We start from the raw sequence: 23,294 nt of genomic DNA, 5'->3' as shown, positions 1-23,294 counted from the left end.
TTAAACCAGGTTGGTCCTTTTTCCATCCACACGGGCATTGATGGAGGAAGCAGCAAAGGGATACAAATGCAGTATATACAGAGGTATAGATATATATTTATGTAAAATACGACAGGATGCTTTCACACAGCTCTCCTGAATACGTTTATCATCATTCTTTGAAGTCATGGCGAGGAGTTTTAAGCGAGCTATGACTAAATTCGTCAGACAGAAGCAGCTGTGGAGTGAAACCCAATGCATCCACAAAGCTCAGCCTTCCGAGTTAGAAATATAGCCCATGAATGCACAAAGTTCTTTACATGTAGAAATAGGCAGCAGGTAGCTAACATCAACACCACCACAGCATTCAGAGACACGGGTTTTAGTAGATTGGACAACTTTGAATTCATGAAAGTTTTCCCCTAAAAAACATGGAGATCAACAATGATTTAAATTGAGTATATTCTCTGGGCAGCACACGGACACAGTCATGTTTACTTTGGGGTTTCCTTCATTCCTCTGTTTTCTCAAAGCCTCACCTTCTAAAGATATTTAGGAACATGCCCAAATCTTCTCTTCACAAACATGACATCCACCTGCTATGAGTTATGAAGACTTGTTAAGCAACAGCATGTGATCTGAGGTGTGACAGCGCCCGATGATTAAACACTTTTTGTCACACTTGTGAAACGTTTAGAGGAGAAAGATGTTTTAGGGGAACAAGCGCAGTGCAGCATCATGCATTAGTTAGTTGGTCGTTTCATTATGAATGCAGGGAAAAAAATCATTGTTCCTCACTCAGCCTGCACACTGTGGCAGCGAGTCTGATACAGCTGTAAGTTTTTGTTTTCCCAAAAATCTTTGAATCATGCAGTTATAGTGACTGTCAGACTGAGGTTGTATAATTTGAAAGTGAGATTAAACACGTTTAAAACACACTTTATTCCAGAGCCACCCCACCTGTTATTTAAAGCATACCCATTAGTAAGTGGAGCCGTGGTAAAGGACCTTAAAGTGATTTCCACGAATGTGTGGTTCTTTTAATTTTCCAACATAAAGACATGAGTGATGCTCTTTATTTGTTTGCCTGTGAACCCGTTTATGCAAAAACAACCAGGCTGAATTTATTGAAACTCAAAACTGGAGCATGTGCCAAGAACATTGAACTGTAGAGATTGTGGTATCAGCTGGCGTTCTGGTTTCAGACACATTACTGCCATCTTCTGGTGTCTTTAGAAACAGTCACAGGGAGATGAAGTTCTTGTGTTGAAATATGAAAAGGCTGCCAAAAGTAATTTACCCCTGCATATTAATAGAGACAAATTACAGTTATCACACTGCATTCTTGCCAGATTCTTTCTGAAATTGAAATGTTTTATTTATTTTTATCTGTTTGGAACAATTAATTTCTGGAGAGTCAAACCTAATTTAATTTCCGATGAAAACATCTTTATACACATCCCGCACACACACATTTTCCTCTGAAGCGTGTTTTGCTGAAAGGATTCAAATGAATACACAAAACCTCAGTGAAATAATGATCTTTTTAAAAAGAACGTATTGGTGGGACGTTTGTGATCTTTAAAACATTTAAACAGTTTAGGCAACTTGCAAAGACAAACATAAGTGTAATATTCCTTTGTTATATTTTCATAACAAAAGAATATTACACTTATGTTTGGAGCCTGTCTTTGCATGTCCACCTCATTCTCATAGACCAAAGACTATGATGCCATAACTAACTTGACTACTTTTCCTGTTACGATGTCACAGGTGTGTGAAGAACAGACACTGTTAATTGACTTCATGCAGGATCTTTCACCCACTTACCCATCAGTTTATTTTGTGCACGGTTCATTTTTTCCTCAAGTGTTTCACCTTAAATGTCATTGCATACTACTGCTGCTCTTGGACACACTGCCATTTTTATGAAGTCTCACAATCTTTGTTATCACGTTCACTGCGGGCAGTTTTAACACTTGTTGCATTAAATGCAAATCCAAAACTGAGAAAGCTGAGAATTTTACAGGCTCTTTGAATCACAGAAATGAGACGGGTGCACTTTGCACTTTCAATGGAGAGAGTTGTAGTTCGTGGCCTGTTGTTCTACATGATTGATCTTGTACACAAATTTTAAACAAATAGCCTATACTTCAACTTAAATGTTTTGCTCAGTATTGCGTACATGCATACATTAGGATATCTAACAGTATGAGTGGCCTGTTCAAACAAACAAAATGTATGCATGCATGCTTGGGGCAATGGAAATTTTATTTATTTGTTGCTTGAAACCAGACAAAATGTATGCAGGTTCATTTCAGTTACGCTGTAAGATTAACTGTCACATCATTAAGGATTCATCTCATTTGTGCAACTTGTAGAAGGTCAATGTGATGTGTATAGTCTAATAAATGTCCAATTACACTTATTCATAAGTGAAGCACTGTTATTTTCACATTTTATGTTGTTGCTGCTCCACAAAAGGTTGGTGTTTATTTGTTTAAACCTTGCTATGACAATCATTTAGTGGGTTTGGATCAAATTGCTGCTTGTCAGTTACCAACTAATACAACATCATTGTGGGTGGAGGGAAAGCAGCTTTGAGACCAGAACAAAGAGTCAAAGACATACAAAAAAGAAAAAGAACAACAGACTTTTTCCATCAGTACTGATGAGCCTTTGTAGTATTCACATTACAACCCAACTCTGTAATGTGCGAGTTAAGACAGGTTAGAACAGTATTAATACAATACCCATATGGAGCCGATTAGACCCAAAAGTGTAAGACTGTTCATGCTTCAGAAATATATGCAATGAGATTCAAATATTATGTTCTGTAGTTCAAGCAGTTTCTTGAATTTAGGATTAAAAAAAAAAAAAAGAAGAAAAAACAAAGACAGGACGGCCACAGAATGGAACAGAAATCAAACTGTAAGTCTGAAAGTGCAGTACAACTGCGGCGCTCGAGTCCCCCACACAGTCGCCCAGCCTTCTTTGTGTGTCTTGTTAACTCCACAGCTGCAGAGCCCACTAGGGGAACTGGGGCTCTGTGCTTTTGTCATCCCCACATTCCTCAGCCATTGAAAATCTCAGCGCATCCTGCTGTAGTTTGGTGCCTCTCATCCCAAGCCATGAGGTTTCTTAAAAAGGGTTAGGTCTCACGTGTGTTTACTGCTATTAGTCAACTGTCTCTTTGTGGGAGAGTCTCTTACTCTCTGGGCAACACAGTGGGTGTGGACAGGCACTCCACCGGGCAGACACACCACGCTGGGCTCGCTGAAGGTGTTGTGGCACAGGTGGCATCCCTTCTTTTCAGACACAAAGACGGGTCTCTTACACTCTTTCAACTGGACGAGAAAAAAAAAAAAAATAACAGGGAAAGGAGTTTTAAGGTGTTTTGTTAAAAACTTTTCATGGTTGTTTACCCGTTTATTTGATCGTGAAACCAGAAAATTAAAAATGAAAGTGTTTCGTTAAGCGTAAGAGTAGAGCAGTTATTTATATACTTATCTAGCTTAATACTATAATGCGTTTCTTACCCTATCATGCAGCAGTTGAAGGTTTTCAGAGTGTGCGAGCCCTAAAGCGATCCTGGACGTGCGGCAGGCGTGCATGCTGGCCCTGATGGCTCGACCCAGAAAGGGACGCAGCAGCTGAAGTGACCAGCCTTCTGGCAGCATTCGCAGGACACGGACCGCGTCAAACACCTCCCCGTGCCGATTTAGGAGATCCACTGCCGCCATCTCCAGCTCTCCGCTGTCTCCCGATTGCCCAGGAGGGCTCCCATCCAAATACACCCCCAGCAGCAGGTGAAAGAGCTGCTGTCGGTACGCCGAATCTCTACTAGAAGAGGCCCATATGCAGAAGGCCTCGGCGGACGGGAAGTCTCTGAGCTGGTGCACCAGAATGTGCAGCGCTTTGTCATGCTCCTCTAGTTTTCCATGTAGTGTTGCACGCTCTAGCAGCAGTTCTTCACAGTTCTCCATTTTAGCTGAACAGAGCACAAGAACACCAAACATCATGAAAATCTCCAAAATGATCACCAGACGCACAATTAAATGAAAAGCAAGACCTCGTTAGAGCGCATCAATTAAATCTTGTTCATAATCTTTAAAGAGACGTTACAAAGTAATTCCACAAGAAAAAAGAAACTCCTGTTAGAGACAAACAAACAGATATTTTTCTCACCTAAAAGAAACTGTACACGGTATAGGTCGGACTCCCTGAGCAGGGCTTGAAGCCTTTCCCTAGCTTTGGTCAGCTGTTCCTCATCTTTTGGAGACTGTGACATCAAAGATAACACCCTCTCCAAGTACAACACAGCTAGATGTGTGTGGAACTTCTCCTTCTGCATCCACAAACATGAAAACAGTTCAAATTAAATAAGCTTTTAAAGATGCACATCTGTAGATGGAAACCTAAAAATAAATCCACGATGAGAGTTGTCCAAAATAACCATTTACAATGATTCAATACTATAGGTAAGCAAGTTTCTAGAATCTAATGTTAGCTAGAAAAATGAAAAAGGGGCATCGTGGGGCCTACTTTCAGGATCACTTTAAGGATCTTATTCCCAAACTACAAGAGTGAAGCATGTCTGCAGCCCACAGGTCAGACTGTGGTTTCACTGAGCAGCAGCAAGTGTTCAGTTGTGTGCATGTGCAGCAGTTCGCTGATGTGAAAACATTTATAGACTTCAGGCTTCAAGAACTCATGAAAATATTCATCCAACCATTTATAAAAGTACTTGTACTTAAGCTCCAAATTAAGGATGTGCACACCCTTTAGAAGTAACTTAATTCTGACAGCTCAAGACTAGAAGGGGAAGTCGGGGAGACAGAGCTAACCACCGAAGCTACCATGTCTCACGTGAGCTGCTTCACTAAAATGCTTTCACATTTAGTCAAGTGTTCAAATGCATTTTCATGTCGGAATTAGGGAACATTTATACTGGACGCACAATTTCTGGTGATGCCTTTGCCACCTTGCAGGAAAGGTTTGGTTTTATTTAACCTTAAATGTGACAGAAAGCAATGTTTACACTTCCAATTTTTCTGAATCCCCTGCTCACTTAACTGCAGAGGCTGTGCATTTGTGCTGCCAAAATATGAACAACCTACAGCTGAATATCACGCCTTCACGTCTCCTCATACTTAAACATTCTGTGGGAGTGCAGCCTGAGACCTGAACACTGTCTATCAGCCATCACAGCTTGTGTTTTTGTACCTGCACCCTTTTCTCCAGCACCAGGTTCTCCAAGTAGAGCAGAAGCGCCTGGTTGTGCTTTCCCAGGTAAGTGATGACATCATCAGGGTTCAATTCCGGCTGGTCTTTACTGGTATGCCTCTTAGTGAAGATGTGGACACCTATCTATGGGCAAGAAAAGAGATTAGGTTACTACTTTAGCTTTTGCAAAATGACTGGAAGTGACGCAAACTGTCTGCAAAGCAAAGCTCTAAGCTCTTTAAGACAATGTACTGCAACAGAATAAGTACACTCAAACACTAGAACTAGGAAATATTGTGCAAGCATTGGCTAGTGACAGACAGCAAGACTCAAAAACTTCCAAGTGAGACCAGTATTAATAATTCTGCAGCAGCGTTACATTTTTGGTAACCTACGATGGGATCCTTCCGTAGGGCCCAGTCTGCATACTTCCATACAAGGTCCACATTAGAGGAGGTGCAGAGAAAGTCCACAATGTACTCAAAAAGATCAGATCTAGTAGGGTCTTGCAGCTCCCCATCTGCCACACGAATCCACAACTATCAGAAACATAAAGGGTTCAATTCATAAACATCGTATTAGTGCAGATTCTTCAGTCATAAATCACTGAGAAAAAAAATAAATTTGCAAACATACCTGAAGTGCTGCTGAATCCTGACCATTATAATGATAGAGCAGCCCCAGCGCAAAATATCTTAAAGACAGAAAAGAGCTGAATGAAGCCAAAGCCGCCCTGGAGGATTACATTTTCTGTATAAAGCAATTAAATTGCCTTCCTAAACTGGACATAGTATTAAAGCTTTACCAGGGTGTTAATTAACAGTGTGGGAGGAAGGAAGAGCATTTACCCAATGAAGACCCATCTCAGTCCATCCCTCTAGTGAATTTTGTAGCTGTAATAATTAAAGTTCTGTTTCCCAGTCATTCCCAAGTGCTATTTTTGCTGCCAATTACTGAATTTTAAGCCTGATTTCATATGAAAGAAGTCGGACTAATTTACTTTAATCACCATTTATACAACAGTCAAACCATGCGCTCACACGAGCACGCACACACACACACACACACACACTAGAAACCAAAGCTTTTAGGTCATTGTGCATGTTTATCAATGAAGCTATAATTAACAACATTTTGGAGATCATAAAGTCTCTCTGTGTTGGACCAGTTTCTGAGTTTTTAATCATGTTAACATAAAAGATTAGATCGTAAGAGTATACAAACTTGTGATATTTCTCCAGCCATGGGACACTGTCTGCTAGCACGCAGGCATTGTCTGAAGCCAGGAGGTCTAAAAGGCTGTCGTGGTCCTGTTCGGCATACAGCTTTAACAGTGCAGTGTCCACATCCTCTCTACAGCCGTTCACCACCTCTGTGCTTCGTACCTGCGCGTACAGATAATGAAAACCATTAACACAAGACAAGTGACAAAACTGTGTGCAGGTCTGAATCCAGTTACCTCTCCTAAATAACTTATGAGGAACTTCTTGCATCGCAACACTTTCTCCTGGTCACCCTGTGCCAGATGATTGAGATCTGCAAACTCGTGGAGAGGAGGGTGGCACCGCGTGAATGAAGAGGAAGCTGGTAGCAGTAACGGGCAGAGAGATATCAGCTCCCGCACATCCAGCTGACCCTTCCTGAAGGATCAAATAAATAAGAGTAAGGTCATAAAAAACTCAACATCTCTAACTGGCATTTGTCAGAACTTTCAAAGTGGAGTGAAAAGATGAGCTCACTGCAGACACAGACAACACAAGAGTCTGATAAAAATGTACAAAATGTGGCAGATTTTGAGGATTAGAGATAAACTTTAGGGTGAGTCATGTACTTCTTGCTAAACTAATCACAGCTCTTTAACATTCAAGGAACAGAGTAACCCGGCTGTATGTTCGCAAGTGATATTACAATATTAAAGTCTTTCAATTAAAGCTGAAATTCTACACTTAAAATCACACCTCCATTCCATGCTCTAAAATCCACTGCAGATGTATTCAGAGACAAAAGTAGAAAGCAAGTGTCCCCTCCAAAAGAATATATCCATCTTATGGACCTGATCGCATTTAAAAAAGAAAAAACTGGAGCCATTAAGAATGATTCTTTTATAAAATATATTCCAGGCATTCTCATAAATGTCAATAAAACTGTCTGATGACTTGAGGGTTGACCAGCACTGACCCAGACTTACCGGAAGTGTTCTTTCGCTTCCAGAAACTGAAGCTGGCCAAACTGTATGAATCCGGCCTGCTGGAGGATTCGTTTGTGCAAATTCTGCAGAAGTAGAAAGTGACAATTTAGAAGTGAATCGAGTTTGTAGTTGTGAAAAATATTCTCTTTAATGAAACTCAGCAAGATTAGTTTAGGAAGCAGAATTAACATATTAAGATTTTCTAATAGTGACAACAGGTGCACTGTGTGGCCAACATATCATCTTCTTAAACATGTTGTTACCTGGAACTTGTCTTTGGGGATATTTCTCTGCGCTCCCTCTGTGAGAATGAGCGCCTCCTCCACTCTGTGATTGGCCAGCAAGTCTTGAATCTGTCTTTCTAGCGGCAGAGGTACTAAGACGTACACGGCCTTAGTAGAAGCCAGAATGACCTTCCCTACAAAAAACACAAACACAGAGCACTGAGGGGTCAGACTGATTTTTCCTCACAACAGCTCCATAAATTGAAAGCTTTGCATGCACCTGATGATTGCAGCCAAACCAGGGATAATATATAGCGCACGGAAAGCTTCAGAGAGCTTTAGCTCAGAGCTTCAAGTTCACTTTCAAGCACATATGAGTGTCGTTTTGCACTTGAAGCTCAAAGATGACTTCATATTACTTCAATGCTTTTATTCTAAAGCCAAGCAGAATAAAAGTTTCATTTTAACACAGAACTGAAATCCTCTGTAGCAAGAAATGGTCGATAGTGCTTCAGATCCCATTAAGAGTTGAGACCTGAGTGCACAGCGCCATCCAGACGCTTTCTGATGAACAGTTTTGGTTACACAGTCCAGTCAGCCAAAGCAATAACTATTTCCATCCCCATATCACTTATTAATCCTTTCCTGTTTTTCAAACGCACTTTTCAGGAGCTCTTTGCATCAAAAAAGTACCTGTTAGTTAAACCTAATCCTTGAGGAAATTAAAATGCTATTTACTTAAATAGTAATTCCCATTTGTGATACCTTTTGGTAGACATTAGAAACAAGCAATATGCAAACATACCTTCAAAGTTTTGCAAAATATGGCCATCCCTGAATGAAAGGGTCTGTTTAAGTTGTTGGTCCAACATGCTGTGGATGGTGATGAAGCTCTCGTCCAACGCCACCACGTATGGAAAACACACAGCGGCACCAATCACGCTCTCTGACCACCTGACCGGAGCTCGCTGAGATACACCCTCTGCATTGGCAAACATTCCTGGAGATGGCATGTGGAAAAGCAGTTTTAACGATCAACATGGACATGTTAAGTATAGGTGGGCGGACCGATTCAGGTATCGATACGAGCATTGGTATCGGTATTGGATCAATACTCTGCCTGCCTTCCCAGCAGAGTGACAACCATTCCCCCTCAGCTTTTTACAGCTGACCAATAATAAAAAACCCCAAGGTGATTCTTATTAATAAACAAGCAGATGCACACATGCTGTCAAAGTTACAGAACACAATTTGATCCTTCAGACACCACCAATTACACACAGTACTTTAATTTTAAAAAGGAAATGCACATGTTCCCTTAAACAGCCCCAAAAATAAGTTTGGAGAATCACAACATTTAAGAGATAGTGAGCAAAACAATAAGCTCTTTATTTTGAGATGTTAGCCTACACAAAATGCCTGAAATGTATTTTCACACAGATGTGTGACACATAAAAGAAAGGCTGAACCCGGAGCGCTGCAGTGAATGGAGCTGGTGACTGTGTAATGCTGTGGGGAGCAAAGTGCTTTACATGGTTTAGAGAGAGAAATTAAAAGCAACACAAAGCTGATGAACTTCATCCTGTGATGAAACATTTCTATGCCAATGGGAGTGGACCCTTCAAACATGACAATGCCTCTGGTTGTCCTTATCAAACTATTTCATGAAGATGAGAATGTTTAATGTACAATCCTCTGTACTACAAAGCAGGATTTGGATTTATCCTGGTAGATTCACCTTTAATTCAAGAAGGTTCAATTAAAAGAAACAGATTACTATGGAAACTTGTGCTGCAGGACAAACCTGCTCTAGAGTAGATTATGTTCAAGATAAGACATCAGTAGGTGTGAAATCACTGTGTACTGAACAATCACAATGATAGGAGGATCACAAATATTACTAGTGGGGTTTTTTTAAGCTTTAGTCTTTCTTTCATCCAAAAAAGGATCCGTAATCTTGATTCAGAAAAATTCTGTTTTACAATCATTAATCCAAAACACAGCAATTTGTGCTTTTTGACCTCATATCAAATTTGCATGAAGACTAAGTTTGTATCTGGATTTGAAATAATAAGTCTGTTAAACTACAGAGTCACAACTTTTGCAGCTTCAAACAGACTAAACATTTAATATAATACATCCTGCACAATGTATTTCTTCTCAGAAAAACACACTCGCGCAGCTGATCTGTTCTTACTAAGGCCCCTTGTGTTGGAATTTCTTTTAATTTGTCACCCATTGAGATATCATCTTAAAACTCCAAGTATTCACTGCAGGGACTGTTTTTGTTCTGACTTACCCAGACCACCAGGTGCTGCTAAGAGAAACTCCTCCCTGCCAATTCTCTTTACAATGGGTGTCCTCTCCTCGCTGTTGTAAGGGAAGAGGTCTTGGGAGGCTCCCGTGTTGTAGTTCAGGATCATATACTGTGTGGTAAGAGCCAGGCACAAGAAGTAACCGTCAAGACTGACAGCACAGGGCTGCTCGGGCGTTGTCAACTCTTTCACCAGCTGCACTCTGTCCTCGTACACCATGTAAATCTGGACTGTCCGCCGTTTGGAGGATAGCACGCCCATTTCGACACAGAACGGATCGGCGTTCACCGGGTTCTCGTTAACACAAAATGATGCCACGCCCCTGATCTTGGCTCCACCTCCACCTGCCGAGGGCACCGTTTCCAGCGTCACCATGTCAACGAGGAACACTAACCCTTCACAGAGCACTATGAGACGCTCCAGAGCAGAAGCAGCCCGCAGCTCAGCAACAGGTTTCTTGAGGCCAAGGTATTTGTGCAGCAACTTCTGAGCCAAGTAACCCGGCTTCCCTTTAGAGGAGGCGACCTCAGCCAGCAGAAAGTGGTGGATGAAGCAGTCATTGGTGCCCACGTACAAGTGCTTTCCACAGCATTCAATGCACTCAATGTTGATGCGAGCTTTGTCGCCCATTAGGAGATCTCGCTCCACAGCGGGGACTAGCTCAAAAGCCTTCACGCTCATCTTGGCCAAGGCATCTACAGGAGGTACAAAATAAGTTTGCGTCAGCAAAGCTGCAGACAAATTCAAATAATCAATGTGGAAAGCGGACTGTACAACATTTCCCTGTGAGGAATCATTAAGTCTCTGGATATACTCAGCATATAATTTAATCATAAAACTATACATGTATGTGAATTTTTACATGTGTGATGTGTGAGTCTGTGAATGTAAGGTGCTTTAAAGCTGTCGATTTGAAAGGTCGATTCCCACGCCCTCCCACATCCATAAGCCCTGGGTAGTGATTAAAAGAACGATATCGGATACAAGTGGTAGAAACAAGCTTCCTTTGATGGGTGGTTGCACTTTCCCTTAGAGGGTGAGGAGCTTGGTCGTTTAGGAGGAATGCTGGAAGTAGAGCCACTCCTCCGTATAAAAAGAAGCCAGTTAAGGTGCTGGACATCTAATTAGGATGCCTCCTAAAAATCTTCTAGATGAGGTTTTGTAGGCATGTCCTACAAGAAGGAGACCCCAGGGCAGAACCAGGATACACTGGAGGGTTTACATCTCAACACTTTAATGCCTCCCTGCCAGGTGAGCTGAAGGAGGTAAAGAAAAGGAAGGTTTGGGCTTCTATGCCTACCTGTTGTTCCTACAACCGAGAGCCTGATAAAGAGCAGAAGATACTGTTTAAGACGTTTTCTCTTTAAGATAAGGAGATTGACATTTCTTTAAAGTCTCTCCTTGACAGTACAGCTGAGGATTGCTGGTGTTTACATTTAAAGGCATGAGATTTCGGATCTGGGTTGCGTGAAAGGTTATGTGTTCTGACACAAAAAGATTAACAAAGCAGATATGCGGTTTTATATCAACAGCACAATTGTATTGAGTTTCCTGTTACACTACTATAGTAACACTTTATCGTATAGTTTACTCATTTATATTTGACCCATTAGAGATTGATCTCCTCACACCCTCATGCTCAAACAGTACGAGCTAATGGTGTTAGCACTAGCTAGCTCCCCAAACACAGAGGCAGCAGCGAAAAAGAAAATCACTGTTGACAGTGACTGTGTGAAGGTGAGAGAGTCATCATTAGGATATGAGTCATGTCAGGAAGCCGTGGCCAGTTTTAAATCTGATAGGTTGTTTCAGTACCACGTAGCTGAGCTCTTTCGGCTAAAGTTAGCTTCTAAACACTGTTCTCTTGCTATGCTAACGCTAGCAAGCTAATTTAAAGCTAGGCTACATTTCCAGTGTGGTTAAAGCTGCAAGGCTACAACCCTCACGGAGTGCCCGCACAAGGAAAATCAACCTATTTTCCAGTCAATCTCCCCTTCACTGACATGATGCTCTGTGCGTCCACACCCTGCCCAGTTCCTCCCGGAGCAGTTGGCGTAGACAGCAGACCTACCTATCAATGCAGACGGCGCTCGGGACGGCAGGCCGGAGTCACTACACGCAGAAAAGCCTCAGTACTCCGAAAACCAGGACATGAACTCACACCTAAACGTCAACACTGCCATGCTGCTGGGGGTCGTTGCCGCACCGACAGCCGGATAATACAAGCTGAATGGCAGCCAGAGAGTTCCTGCTTGTCCAATATGAAACGCCGCCCATTTGCATTGAACCCCTGCTGGCTGCAGGTGATATAGTGGTGCGTTCACCGTTGTTACGAGTTTTTCAACAGTAGCCACTGCTAAGAAACCACCTGGAGCAGTGTTATTGTGAGGCAGGTGCATCAGTACTATTCCTTGTTTACCTCTTCACATATAAAATATTTAAACTAAACAGTCTAAGGAGCTTGGAAAGAAAAGCATCTGGACTTCCAAGCTCCTCAGACTACGATGACATGGGTGACTGAGAGCCTTCACAGACATTAAGACTAAACACAAATATTTCAGTATATTTCATTCATTAACAAGTAATATAGATCTTTATCTCTGGTGATGCTCATAGCTGACAAGTGCGTTACAATGACAAGAGCCAAACAAATATCAGAGGTGATTAAGTGTTTCTAAACTGGTCCTAGTAGCATGTGTGCAAGAAAATGCGTGCCATAACAGTAAACGTGTACTCACTAGCATTAGTAAGGGGTGCTGTTGCATTTAAACTCATCCAGATTCACCACGTCTGCTCCTCACTGTTACACCTATCTCCTTCTCATTCATTCTGTCATGCTTCCACTGACTTTCATTCCCCTTCTCTCCAGAGAACGCCTCAATTTTACCTCCTTAGAGTTCTTATTATGACTAGAGCTTCTTAATTTAATGACTAATGCAAAAAAAAAAAAGTTGTTGTCCTTTTGATGGCAAACTGATTTATTGTTACTGATATTTAAGTTAACTACACAGTATCTCAAACCAAAAATATTTGACCAATTTGTTCTGACACTAAAATGCACCATATGTTCCTGAACGCAACCCGGCCGGTTTTCACCCAAGATGCACCTGTCCAACTGAACCGTCTGAGAAAAGCCATTTTGTTGTGCTAGCTAGCTTCATGTTAGAGAAAGCCAGCAGTAATTTGGGATTTTTATGTCAGCGCTAACGATGTCGCGTTTATGTGTTAGTGTACTGTCGCAAAATACAACAGTTAAACTCGTGGAGGCCTGTAAGTAGCCGATGGGGATATGGACTAGCTTGTGAAGCTATAGAGCTGATGAGAAGACGAGAAGTGTTTGCTAAAGTGTGCTGCAGGTTCAGATAACATACTGTTAGCTAGCAGTGTGTTTACTTAGCAGGAGGTAGTTATGTTTTCGGATTAGTTAACCTCGTATTAAGTCATTTTTTTCCCCGTGAATGTATTTTAAATAGGCTGCGAGTGCCTGTGCTGTCAACCAAAGACAAGTAACTTAATATAGAGGCTGCCCCGCTGACGGCGAGTAAACAGCCCGTCAGTAAGTTAGCAAAACACTTGAACCATACAGCGATAAGCCAAAGCGCTAATCTGATAATGGCAGAGGACACCCGACAGGACAAGAGGGCCAGCTTCTCTATAACGGAACACAGTGCCAACGGGATGGCCAGGACCTCCGCTGTGGCCTCAGGCAAAACCGGCACGTCAAAGAAACTAGTGATCAAAAATTTCAAAGGTACTGTCACTGAGCCTCTTCTAATGCGTTACCTAACAGCAGCAGTTACACAGAGATACCATAGCACGTAAGAGGATGTTACTTTCAGATAATGCCTGTAAAAAGATAAACAAACAAAACAAAACAAAAAAAAGTTGCTGCCCTTACTGCCGTGCTCAAGCACTCACATGTCACCTTTACCCAGGGCTTGCTCCTGATAGACTGATATGCATTTTCCATTATGCTGCATAGCTGTTTGTGCCAAATCCACCAGCCATGGAGTTTTGGGCCACTCCTAAATCCCAGCACCTGTTGTATAAAGTAAAAGCACGAGGTTTTATATTTGACATAACTAATCATTGAATGAATTGATCGTCTGAAAGATACCGCTGTTCTGTCAGTCTATTAATTCACACCACAAATGGGGAAAAAACTTAACCCTGGAGAACCCATGGGGTCAGAGCTGACCCTATTGTTTTTCTAGGGAACCCATGGGGTCAAATTTGATCCCATGGGTTCTCCAGGGTTAAATAAGAGGTTGTTTTAAATCAAGGTTGATGTTAATATTGAGAAGTTACAGCACTTCACTTTACAATTAACCATTTACTTTGGACATTTTAGAAATGAAAGAAATTTTGTGTGTGGAAAAAGATTGGCAAATAAATAAATGTCAATAAATGATTGAGTCAGAGAGACCAGTAAATTTGCTTTGTTCAATTTCCAGCAGGATAAATGTTTATTTGCCAACATAGCTGAGAGTCCAAAGTGTGTGGAGGTACTCCCTCTGTAGGTTATTGTCAGTCATCCCAGTGTTGATGCCTTCATAAGTACAGTAAAACTATTGTATCAAAACTTGCTTTCCTTACCTTCAACATATGACAGAAAACTTTGAAAATGTCATTGAACATTTATTCTTCAGGTTTTATCATTTCCACTTGTAGAGCATTTGTAATAAACAAATGCTCTGCAAGTGGAAATGATACTAGGATGTGCTGCCCACATCCTAATATGGTCATATTTTAGTCCTATAAGTGAGTCTTGTTGTGTTTTTGTAAACAGATAGGCCAAAACTAGCAGAGAACTACACCGAGGACACGTGGCTGAAGCTGCGAGATGCGGTGGGTGCAATCCAGAACAGCACCTCCATCAAGTATAACCTGGAGGAGCTCTATCAGGTTTGCTGTTTGTCTTTTTAATTACCAAACTAGAGTTAGACTTATTTTCTTCACACCCTGAGTAATGTGTTGCACTGCTGGGCCTTAAAAACATGTTGGTACGGAACAACGGGGCATGTCAAGCTCAAATGCTTTGCAGTCTCGACATTTCTAACACCATAAAGCCACGAATATTAAATGAGTCTGAAGTTGAAGAACAGCCGAGGATTAAAATAAACTTGTGAAGACTTGCCATTTGTTTTGAGCATGTTGCATCACGTACAGGACGTCTGCTGATGTGTTTGTTTGCTTTTAAACTGTTATGCATCTCAAAGCCTTTCACCACATTTTCACATAAATCCATGATGTTTTACTAATAGTGTTAAAGTAAGTGTTATTATTCTCCAAATCACCTGTCTGTCCTGTCATATAAAAACAATTGTCTCCTGTTTTCTCTTTGTTTCTGCTGCACTTGAAGGCGGTGGAGAACCTGTGCTCGTATAAAGTCTCACCGACTCTGTACAAGCAGCTTCGGCAAGTCTGTGAAGATCACGTGCAGGCCCAGATCCACCAGTTTAGAGAATATCCTTTTTTATGTGCACAGGCATGTCAGGCAAGCTATGTGCTGAAATGTTGAAGCAAGTAGGATCTGCCTGATATCTTCTTTACTAGAAACCAAAATGATTCTCCGCTAACTGTGGAGTGAAATCCTGTCAGTATATCCACTGACTTGATAATAACAAGTTTCTCACTATAAGAGATAAATATCTAAATTACTTAAGTTTAATGAGGGGAAAATCTGTAACCGGACACTAGTTTCCAGATGTTGTTCATCTGTGTGCAGACAAGAGTTGGGTATTGCTTATATAGTGAGTAGCAATTTGTTTGAGATCGGCTGCACCCAGATAAGATAAAGCAGTGCTCCACCTTCTTTATAAATCTGCAGTTGGGACCTCAAGGTGGATTTTGCTTGGAGCTTATTGGTAGCTTTACTCTTTCAATGATATCTGGGGTCTGCTGGCAGACGTCAAGCGATGCTAAATGTGTAGTTTGGTTATTAACACTGGTTGGGCAGCTTTTTGAAGTTTGTTCTTTTAAGTATTAAGAGGAAGTTAGATAAACATGCTTTGTCATTATATCTCATTAGAGGTACTGTAATATAATTCAGAGCTGGGGTTTGATGCCTCAGTAAAAGATTTTCTTTAACTTGGACCTCACAGAGTCTTTGGACAACCTTTCCTTCCTGAAGCGAATGAATCGCTGCTGGCAGGACCACTGTAGGCAAACTGTGAGTGTGATGTTTGATAGATATCCATTTAAATCTGCTCTGCTCAAACCTTAGTGGACTGTAGGAATGTTAATCTAATAATTCTTTGTAGATAATGATCCGGAGCATCTTTCTCTTCCTGGATCGTACCTATGTGCTGCAGAACTCTCTACTCCCTTCCATCTGGTAAAATTATAGTTAATTCCAGTCACTGTGTCTGTAAAGATGTTCTCAGAAAGCTGATGTTATGTATTCGCTGCAGGGACACCGGTTTGGAGCTGTTTCGCACCCACATCGTGAGCGACAGTGCTGTTCAAAAGCGAACAGTGGAAGGCATTTTGGAGCAGATTGAACTGGAGCGGAATGGAGAGACCGTGGACCGGAGTCTGCTTAGGAGTCTTCTTGGCATGCTGTCAGACCTGCAGGTACACAATCGCCTCTTCGTCACGTGGGCGCTTAGAGTGCATGCCAGTATTTCTCCATCATGACTCTCAACTCTTGTTAGGTTTACAAAGACTCCTTTGAGGAGAGATTTTTGACTGAGACCAATCGTCTGTATGCAGCAGAGGGACAGCATCTGATGCAGGAGAGAGACGTGAGTGAGACCACCAGTGGGTGTGTGTGTCATGTGATTGTCATCAGCTGTGCTGAGTGTGTGTTTGTGTGTGTTCAGGTACCCGAGTACCTGCACCACGTGGCTCGTCGGTTGGAGGAGGAAAATGATCGAATCGTGAGCTACCTCGATCAGAGCACTCAGTAATGTTTATTTATTTACTTATTTATTTATTTATTTGGATTTTTATTATATTCATGCATATCGCTGAGACATCCAACCATCAGCTATACCTGCTTATCCTTTTCAAGGGTTGCGGGAGCTTAAGGAAGGTAAAATTGCCTACTCGCCATTTAAAACAGCTCTCATGCAACGTTCAGAAAGAACATTTAAAAACCATTCATTACCATATAGTGATATAGAAACTGCTAAATGAGGTTTAGTTTTGAGTCAGAAGGCCAGTGGTGCCTTAAAGTGTCAACAAGCACTGTTGCCATCACAAACTTTGACACTACTACACTATCTTTTGATTCTATTTAAATAAAAAAAATCTACATGTTTTGGTTGGTTTACTCATTTATGATCGTCTCAATCGCACCCTGGAAGTTCCCTTCTGACCACGTGCAGCTATGCATTTGCAGTTTAACTGTGCAGCTCTAACTTGCACCAAATGCAAATTGATGTAAGCATTTATGTAAAGGATCATCACTGTGGATGAGAACTCTGACCACAGCTCAGACATCAAACAGCATGTTTCAGTAAAACAGTCCACAGTCTGCAAGCCCGTATGAGGTGCTTGCTCCTTATTTTTCCATTGTCCACGGGGTTGTGCAGGACTTACTGATTATATTTGGTGCACATAACTTGAATTTTTTTAGCCCCACAAACACACCACAACTGAGCACCAGCTAAATTTGTTTCCTTTTGACTTCATCCTCCTCTTCAAATTGCAATTTAAGCTGATGGGGGAGGGAATCCAGTGTGCATCACAAAAGTGCATCTGCATATGGACCGAACTGGATTCCCACAGAGCCTTTTTAAAAAAACAGCAGTCATGCTGGAAGTGGTGAATGGATTCACAAGGAGACGATCCTGAAGGAATAATTGGCAAAATATTTATTTATTATATAGTTTTTTCTTTTTATAGGTGTGGTAACAGATATTCTGAAGAACAGCAGCTTTGCTTGGCAAGCAGAGAACTTTGTTTACGATTGGTTTGTCTTATATTGTTTTCTTTGTTTAACAGGAAACGTCTCATTAGCTGTGTTGAGAAACAGCTGTTAGAAGAACATATGACTGCAATACTGCAAAAGGGTATGTCAGTGTGAAAGGTTTTGCAAACAGCCACAAACTGACGTAGTGCTGGGTTTCTGTTAAACTGGTACACATGAGTATTCTTTTCTTTCTTTTTTTCCTTTAGCAACTTTTTTAGTTGAGCTGTCCTGCCTGTAGAGCTGTATCCTGTTTTTATGTACGTAATTAAACATTTTCAGTATGTAAAAAGCACTCACGTGTAGCATGTTTGTGACAGGTCTGAGCACTCTGCTGGATGAGAATCGTGTGACTGAACTCACCCTCCTCTACCAGCTCTTCAGCAAAGTGAAGGGAGGACTTCCCACACTGCTGCAGTTCTGGAGGGATTACATCAAGGTACACACAAGACCCAACACATTTGTAAACATCAACACAAATCATTACTGTCAAAATAAATGTGTCCTGGTCTTTTTGTGTCTAAGACGTGTGTATGTACACTGTATTTGGTTTCAGTCCTTTGGAGGAGAGATTGTATGCACTCCAGAGAAAGACAAAGACATGGTACAAGACCTGCTGGACTTCAAAGACAAGATGGACAACGTGGCACAGAGCTGCTTTGCACGCAATGAGAGCTTCATCAATGCCATGAAGGAGGCTTTTGAAACTTTCATCAACAAGAGGCCCAACAAGCCTGCAGAGCTTATCGGTAGGCCAGGTCATTTAATGATGAATTTGTTTCAGTAATTTAGATTTTTAAGAGTTTTGGAAGTATAAAACACTACCTTTGTGCGCTTAAATGAATTTACACAGCTCATTTTAATGCGGTTTTCATTAGTTCCAGCATGTGATAACCGCTTTTGTGCTTTCCATGCAGCTAAATATGTGGATTCTAAGTTAAGAGCTGGGAACAAGGAGGCTACGGAGGAGGAGCTGGAGAGAATACTGGATAAGATAATGATAATCTTCCGCTTCATACACGGTTAGTTATATTTAATGAATATGTCACTGTTTGCTTTTCACCCAGTTAGTCTTACTAGTGAATAGGAAGTTTGTTTCCGTCTGACGCCTCTTGATCTGTTTTGTACATCCAGGAAAAGATGTGTTTGAAGCTTTTTATAAGAAGGACTTGGCCAAACGCCTGCTGGTTGGCAAGAGTGCCTCTGTTGATGCTGAGAAGTCCATGCTGTCCAAGCTCAAACACGGTAAGTCTCTAGTCCGATATCTTATATAGTCTATAAACAGATGAGAGTCCGCTTGTAGTCCAAGTTCTGTTGACCAGTCAGACTCAGTTAAAAAAAAAATAAAAGTGACAACATCAGCTGTCTGATGACAGTTTAAATTTTCATTAGATTTTAAAAACAATGACAGTCCTACAGAAAAATCTTGAACTGGATTTCCGTAATCCGTCATCCAGATATCCTGTTTATACTGGAAACCCTGAACAATTGTCTGTTGCTCTTATATGCTGAGTCAGCAGAGTAGCTGTTTTTTAAGGCAGATGGGAAATGTTTCACACCTCACAGTCAGCACGTTGCTGTTAATCAACATGCATGCCTCACTTATAGATATATGCTTGATGTTTTAGAGCAGTTAGATGAGGAAACTAGCCTTTTGGTTGACCTTATCCTGTGCATGCAGTATATTCTGAAATTTGATTGATGCCGCTTTAACCGCAGAGAGGATCTTTATGTTGCAGTAATATAGCAGCAGCAGCTCTAAATGAAGTTCTAATATGAAGTTATTAATGCTAATATAGACTCTCATGGGTGTCTGTGGTAATGTGGTAGTGTGAGAAGCAGCCAGCTGTAATATTCATGGTCTTGACTTCCTGCAGAATGTGGGGCGGCGTTTACCAGTAAACTCGAGGGGATGTTTAAAGACATGGAGCTGTCCAAAGACATCATGATCCAGTTCAAACAGGTACCTGAAGTCTTCATGCACATAAACAAAACTAGATAAATGAAGAAGCTTCTCGTATGAGAAGTCCAGTCACTTGTTTTCCCCCAAGCTCCTGAAAAATAAGATATTGTTGAGCTTTGTAGACACACTCCACTTTATTTGTGTCTCAAAATGCTTTTTTTTTTTTTTTTTTTTTAGTGCATCATTGTAAAACAATTGTTCTTTTTTAACTCAGTATATGCAGAACCAGAGTGAGCCAAGCAACATAGAACTTACTGTGAACATCCTCACTATGGGCTACTGGCCTTCATACACACCCATGGAGGTGCACCTGCCCACAGAGGTAAGCAGCTCTGCATTTAGGTCTGGCACACAAATACACTTGACCACTGCATGAAACAAAACAAATCAGCTGATTCGATCCAAGACAGTGTTGATACAAATAATATTTTTATGTTCTGGTAGATGGTAAAACTCCAGGAGGTGTTCAAGCTGTTCTATCTGGGTAAGCACAGTGGGAGGAAGCTGCAGTGGCAGCCCACACTGGGCCATGCTGTACTGAAGGCAGAGTTTAAAGAGGTAAGAGCCTTGTAAGAGATAATGGAGCGTGGAGAAGGTGGATACACTGGGCTGAGAAAACATCTGGACTGCACCTGGATTTAAAATGACTACTTTGTACTGCAGGGTAAGAAGGAACTGCAGGTCTCCTTGTTCCAGACGCTGGTACTGCTCATGTTTAATGAGGGAGAAGAGTTCAGCATGGAGGAGATTCGGGCTGCCACTGGCATAGGTAACGCGTGTCTTTATACAGTTTAACCGTTCTGTTTGGGGAGGGGTACCTGCTGTATCACATGGCTGCTCTCTTATCCCTCACAGAAGAGGGAGAGCTCAAGCGCACGCTGCAGTCTCTGGCCTGCGGAAAGGCACGCGTCCTCAACAAGAACCCTCGAGGGAAAGACGTGGAGGACGGAGACCGTTTCAACTTCAACAATGATTTTAAACATAAACTGTTCCGCATCAAGATCAACCAGATCCAAATGAAGGAAACGGTAAAAATAACGTCTTGGTCTTTGGTTGGTTTTTTCGTTCACTAGTTGGGGGTTTTTTTGTTCTTTTTTTACTCATCACACTTATTTATTTGTTTTCCCTACAGGTAGAGGAGCAGGTGAGCACCACAGAGCGTGTGTTTCAGGACAGACAGTATCAGATCGATGCAGCAGTGGTGCGCATCATGAAGATGAGGAAGACCCTCAGTCACAACTTGCTGGTATCGGAGCTCTACAACCAGCTGAAGTTCCCTGTCAAGGTGATCAAGATTAAGCCTGTTTTGGGGCTTTTTTAAATTAACTAATTAATTTTATTTCCCCATGCACCTAAAGCTCACCTGACTCTCCTTACTCTCCACAGCCGGGTGATCTGAAGAAGCGGATCGAGTCGCTCATAGATAGAGACTACATGGAACGTGACAAGGAGACTCCTAACCAGTACCACTATGTTGCCTGAAGGGGTACCGCTGTCACCGTCATGCTTTTTTCACAGCAAGCGTGCAGCTGGCCCCGTAGCACAGGACTACAGCCCCTCAGCCACCCGACTCTCCTCTGGTGCCCATCTTTCCCTCCGTCCACTCTCCTGGACACAAGGTCCAGATGACACAGAGCTCCAGAGAGACGAGAGACACTTGGCTGTGCTGCTCCCATTCTGCAATATCCTTAGTGGGACTCTAAGATTGGGCTGGAGGAGTGGCCCAGGTTGTTGATGGTTGATTCATGTGACTTGCAAATCTGCTAATGCAACACACAACAGAAAATAACTAGCACTTTCCTCTGTTTTTGTTTAGTTTTGTTTTCCCCTCAGATTGGATTATTTTTCTCCATGTCATTCTAATATCACTTATTTTCTATTATAGGTTGTTTGTCTTGAGTTTTATGAATTCTGTTTGGTTTTTTTTGGTTGTTGTTTTAGATGTTTTTCTTATGAACGGCTGCATAAACTGCTGAGTATAAGCCTGACTGGCTGGTTACTTGACACAGCTGTTGAGGATGAGACGAGTAAAGAGCACAGATGCTAAAACATATGCAGGCAAGCTGCTCGGGTATTACGTTTGGCATCTTTGTTATTTGTTTTGACCAAAATGTCCAAATGTTCACTGTCATGTGCTGATGTTTTCGTAGACCAGATTGTGTTCTGTGTAGGAGTGCGGAAAGTGAAGCTGAATAAATGGGTATTTAATGATTCAGTTGGTGATGTGTGCACGTGGTGATGTGTAGGGGTGGGCGGATCCAAATATCGATAGTAAAGATACCAACGCTGGTGTTGGTATTGAACTGACACTAGCAAGATAGGATTAATACTCCTGTTGAAGCTTGGTTTAGACTTCTGTGGGAATTCTACGTCCTAACTTCAGCGAAACTGGAAACTCCTTTTACTGTACACTTCAGATTTCCACATCGTTTGAGACCTAGTAAGTAAAGATTATTTACACAGCGCTTTTTAAGGCAAAAAAACAGCCACAAAATGCTTCAGAGAGGCATTAAAAACAAGGACAAAGTGAACACAGCTAAATCAAGTGAAACAACACAAAACCATTACTGACATCCCTGTCAGAATAGATGGGTTTTCAGCTTTTTTGTTCTTTCTTTTTTTTACTTTAAGGATGCTGTAGAGTCATGGGTGGAAAGAGAGAGAGATAAGCGGTTCCACAGTTTTGGCACTAAGGTTTAGAATGCACAGCCTTCCTTAGTTTTCAGATGGGTATGTGGAATCACCAGAAGACCTCTGTCTGTGGACCTAAGGATCCAGTTTGGAGAACAGGGAGTAGATTAGCAATTTTAAAGAAGATTTTAAACCAATATCTACACCAAACCAAAAGCCAGTGGAGAGTGACAGAGACATGAAACTGAGAGGATGACATAAACCCTCAGCAGAGAGAGAGCCCACTGTCACAGTTCTTTCAGAGAGGCAAAGAATAAACAGGTAGCACATATTGTGGGGAAAGTCATGTCTATTTAATTTATATAGCACATTTAAACAACAGAATTTGACCTAAAGTGCTTTAAAGAGAGCCAAATATACATTCTGGTTCAGGATTTGTAGGCTGTACTAATAGCACTGTCCTTTCACCATTCCCTTGATATTGCTTTTTTCATAGAAATATAGGGGTTAATGGCTGGCTGACTGATACTATAGTCTCATTTAAGGCAAAAAAAAAGAAAGAAAAAAAGGTGGGTCCCTTGTTAAAGAAGGATGGCTGAACTGTACACTAAAATGTAGCAGGGCCCTCTGAGTTCCTTCTAGGGTTTTGCATGCCCTCGTGAATTGAAGGTGTCAGCTGACTGCCCACAACACGCACTTAGCAGAGTGCACGGCATAGAGTGGAGGCGCCTTTCACGTGCTACACCCTCATATAAAAAAATATACAGTTCACTGTGCTGTAGTTCGCACAGATGGTATAACGAAAATCTAAAATTCCATAAGTGGTTTAAAATGTTCTTTAATGAATTGGGAA

General features: G+C 41.6%; 2 protein-coding genes across 4 annotated transcripts; one reads left to right on the top strand and one right to left on the bottom strand.

The window, feature by feature from the left end:
* Positions 1-1,348: 1,348 nt before the first annotated feature.
* Positions 1,349-13,932, bottom strand: tgfbrap1 (transforming growth factor, beta receptor associated protein 1). 3 transcript variants are annotated; one of them, XM_085456468.1, is made up of 13 exons: positions 13,851-13,932; positions 9,917-10,627; positions 8,423-8,617; positions 7,657-7,811; positions 7,394-7,476; positions 6,665-6,845; positions 6,430-6,590; positions 5,842-5,899; positions 5,601-5,744; positions 5,206-5,349; positions 4,168-4,327; positions 3,519-3,970; positions 1,349-3,326 (listed from the first exon to the last, which is right to left on the bottom strand). In XM_085456468.1, the coding sequence occupies exons 1-13, from the start codon at positions 13,900-13,902 to the stop codon at positions 3,138-3,140; spliced, it is 2,685 nt and encodes an 894-aa protein (XP_085312594.1). In that variant the 5' UTR covers positions 13,903-13,932; the 3' UTR covers positions 1,349-3,137. The 3 variants fall into 3 exon arrangements, with proteins under 3 accessions (XP_085312594.1, XP_085312605.1, XP_085312615.1); XM_085456479.1 differs by lacking the exon at positions 13,851-13,932 and adding an exon at positions 12,004-12,253; XM_085456489.1 differs by lacking the exon at positions 13,851-13,932 and adding an exon at positions 11,936-11,957.
* On the top strand, positions 13,024-22,025 carry cul4a (cullin 4A). Its single transcript, XM_085456501.1, has 20 exons — positions 13,024-13,683; positions 14,722-14,837; positions 15,295-15,399; positions 16,036-16,104; positions 16,196-16,269; positions 16,346-16,508; positions 16,589-16,678; positions 16,757-16,839; positions 17,883-17,950; positions 18,168-18,286; positions 18,404-18,596; positions 18,765-18,869; positions 18,982-19,092; positions 19,725-19,810; positions 20,025-20,132; positions 20,255-20,368; positions 20,474-20,579; positions 20,666-20,838; positions 20,943-21,095; positions 21,197-22,025. Exons 1-20 carry the CDS (start codon positions 13,545-13,547, stop codon positions 21,290-21,292), a joined length of 2,271 nt encoding a protein of 756 aa, XP_085312627.1. The 5' UTR covers positions 13,024-13,544; the 3' UTR covers positions 21,293-22,025.
* The last annotated feature ends 1,269 nt before the right edge of the window (positions 22,026-23,294 follow it).

The sequence above is a fragment of the Copadichromis virginalis genome, linkage group LG1 (genome assembly GCF_057382275.1).
Source record: "Copadichromis virginalis isolate Kocher_CV1m ecotype Utaka linkage group LG1, C_Virginalis_male_GT1.1, whole genome shotgun sequence".
NCBI classification, from domain to species: Eukaryota; Metazoa; Chordata; class Actinopteri; order Cichliformes; family Cichlidae; genus Copadichromis; species Copadichromis virginalis.
Note: the sequence above shows the minus strand (reverse complement) of the source record. Positions and strands in the feature narration are given on the sequence as shown.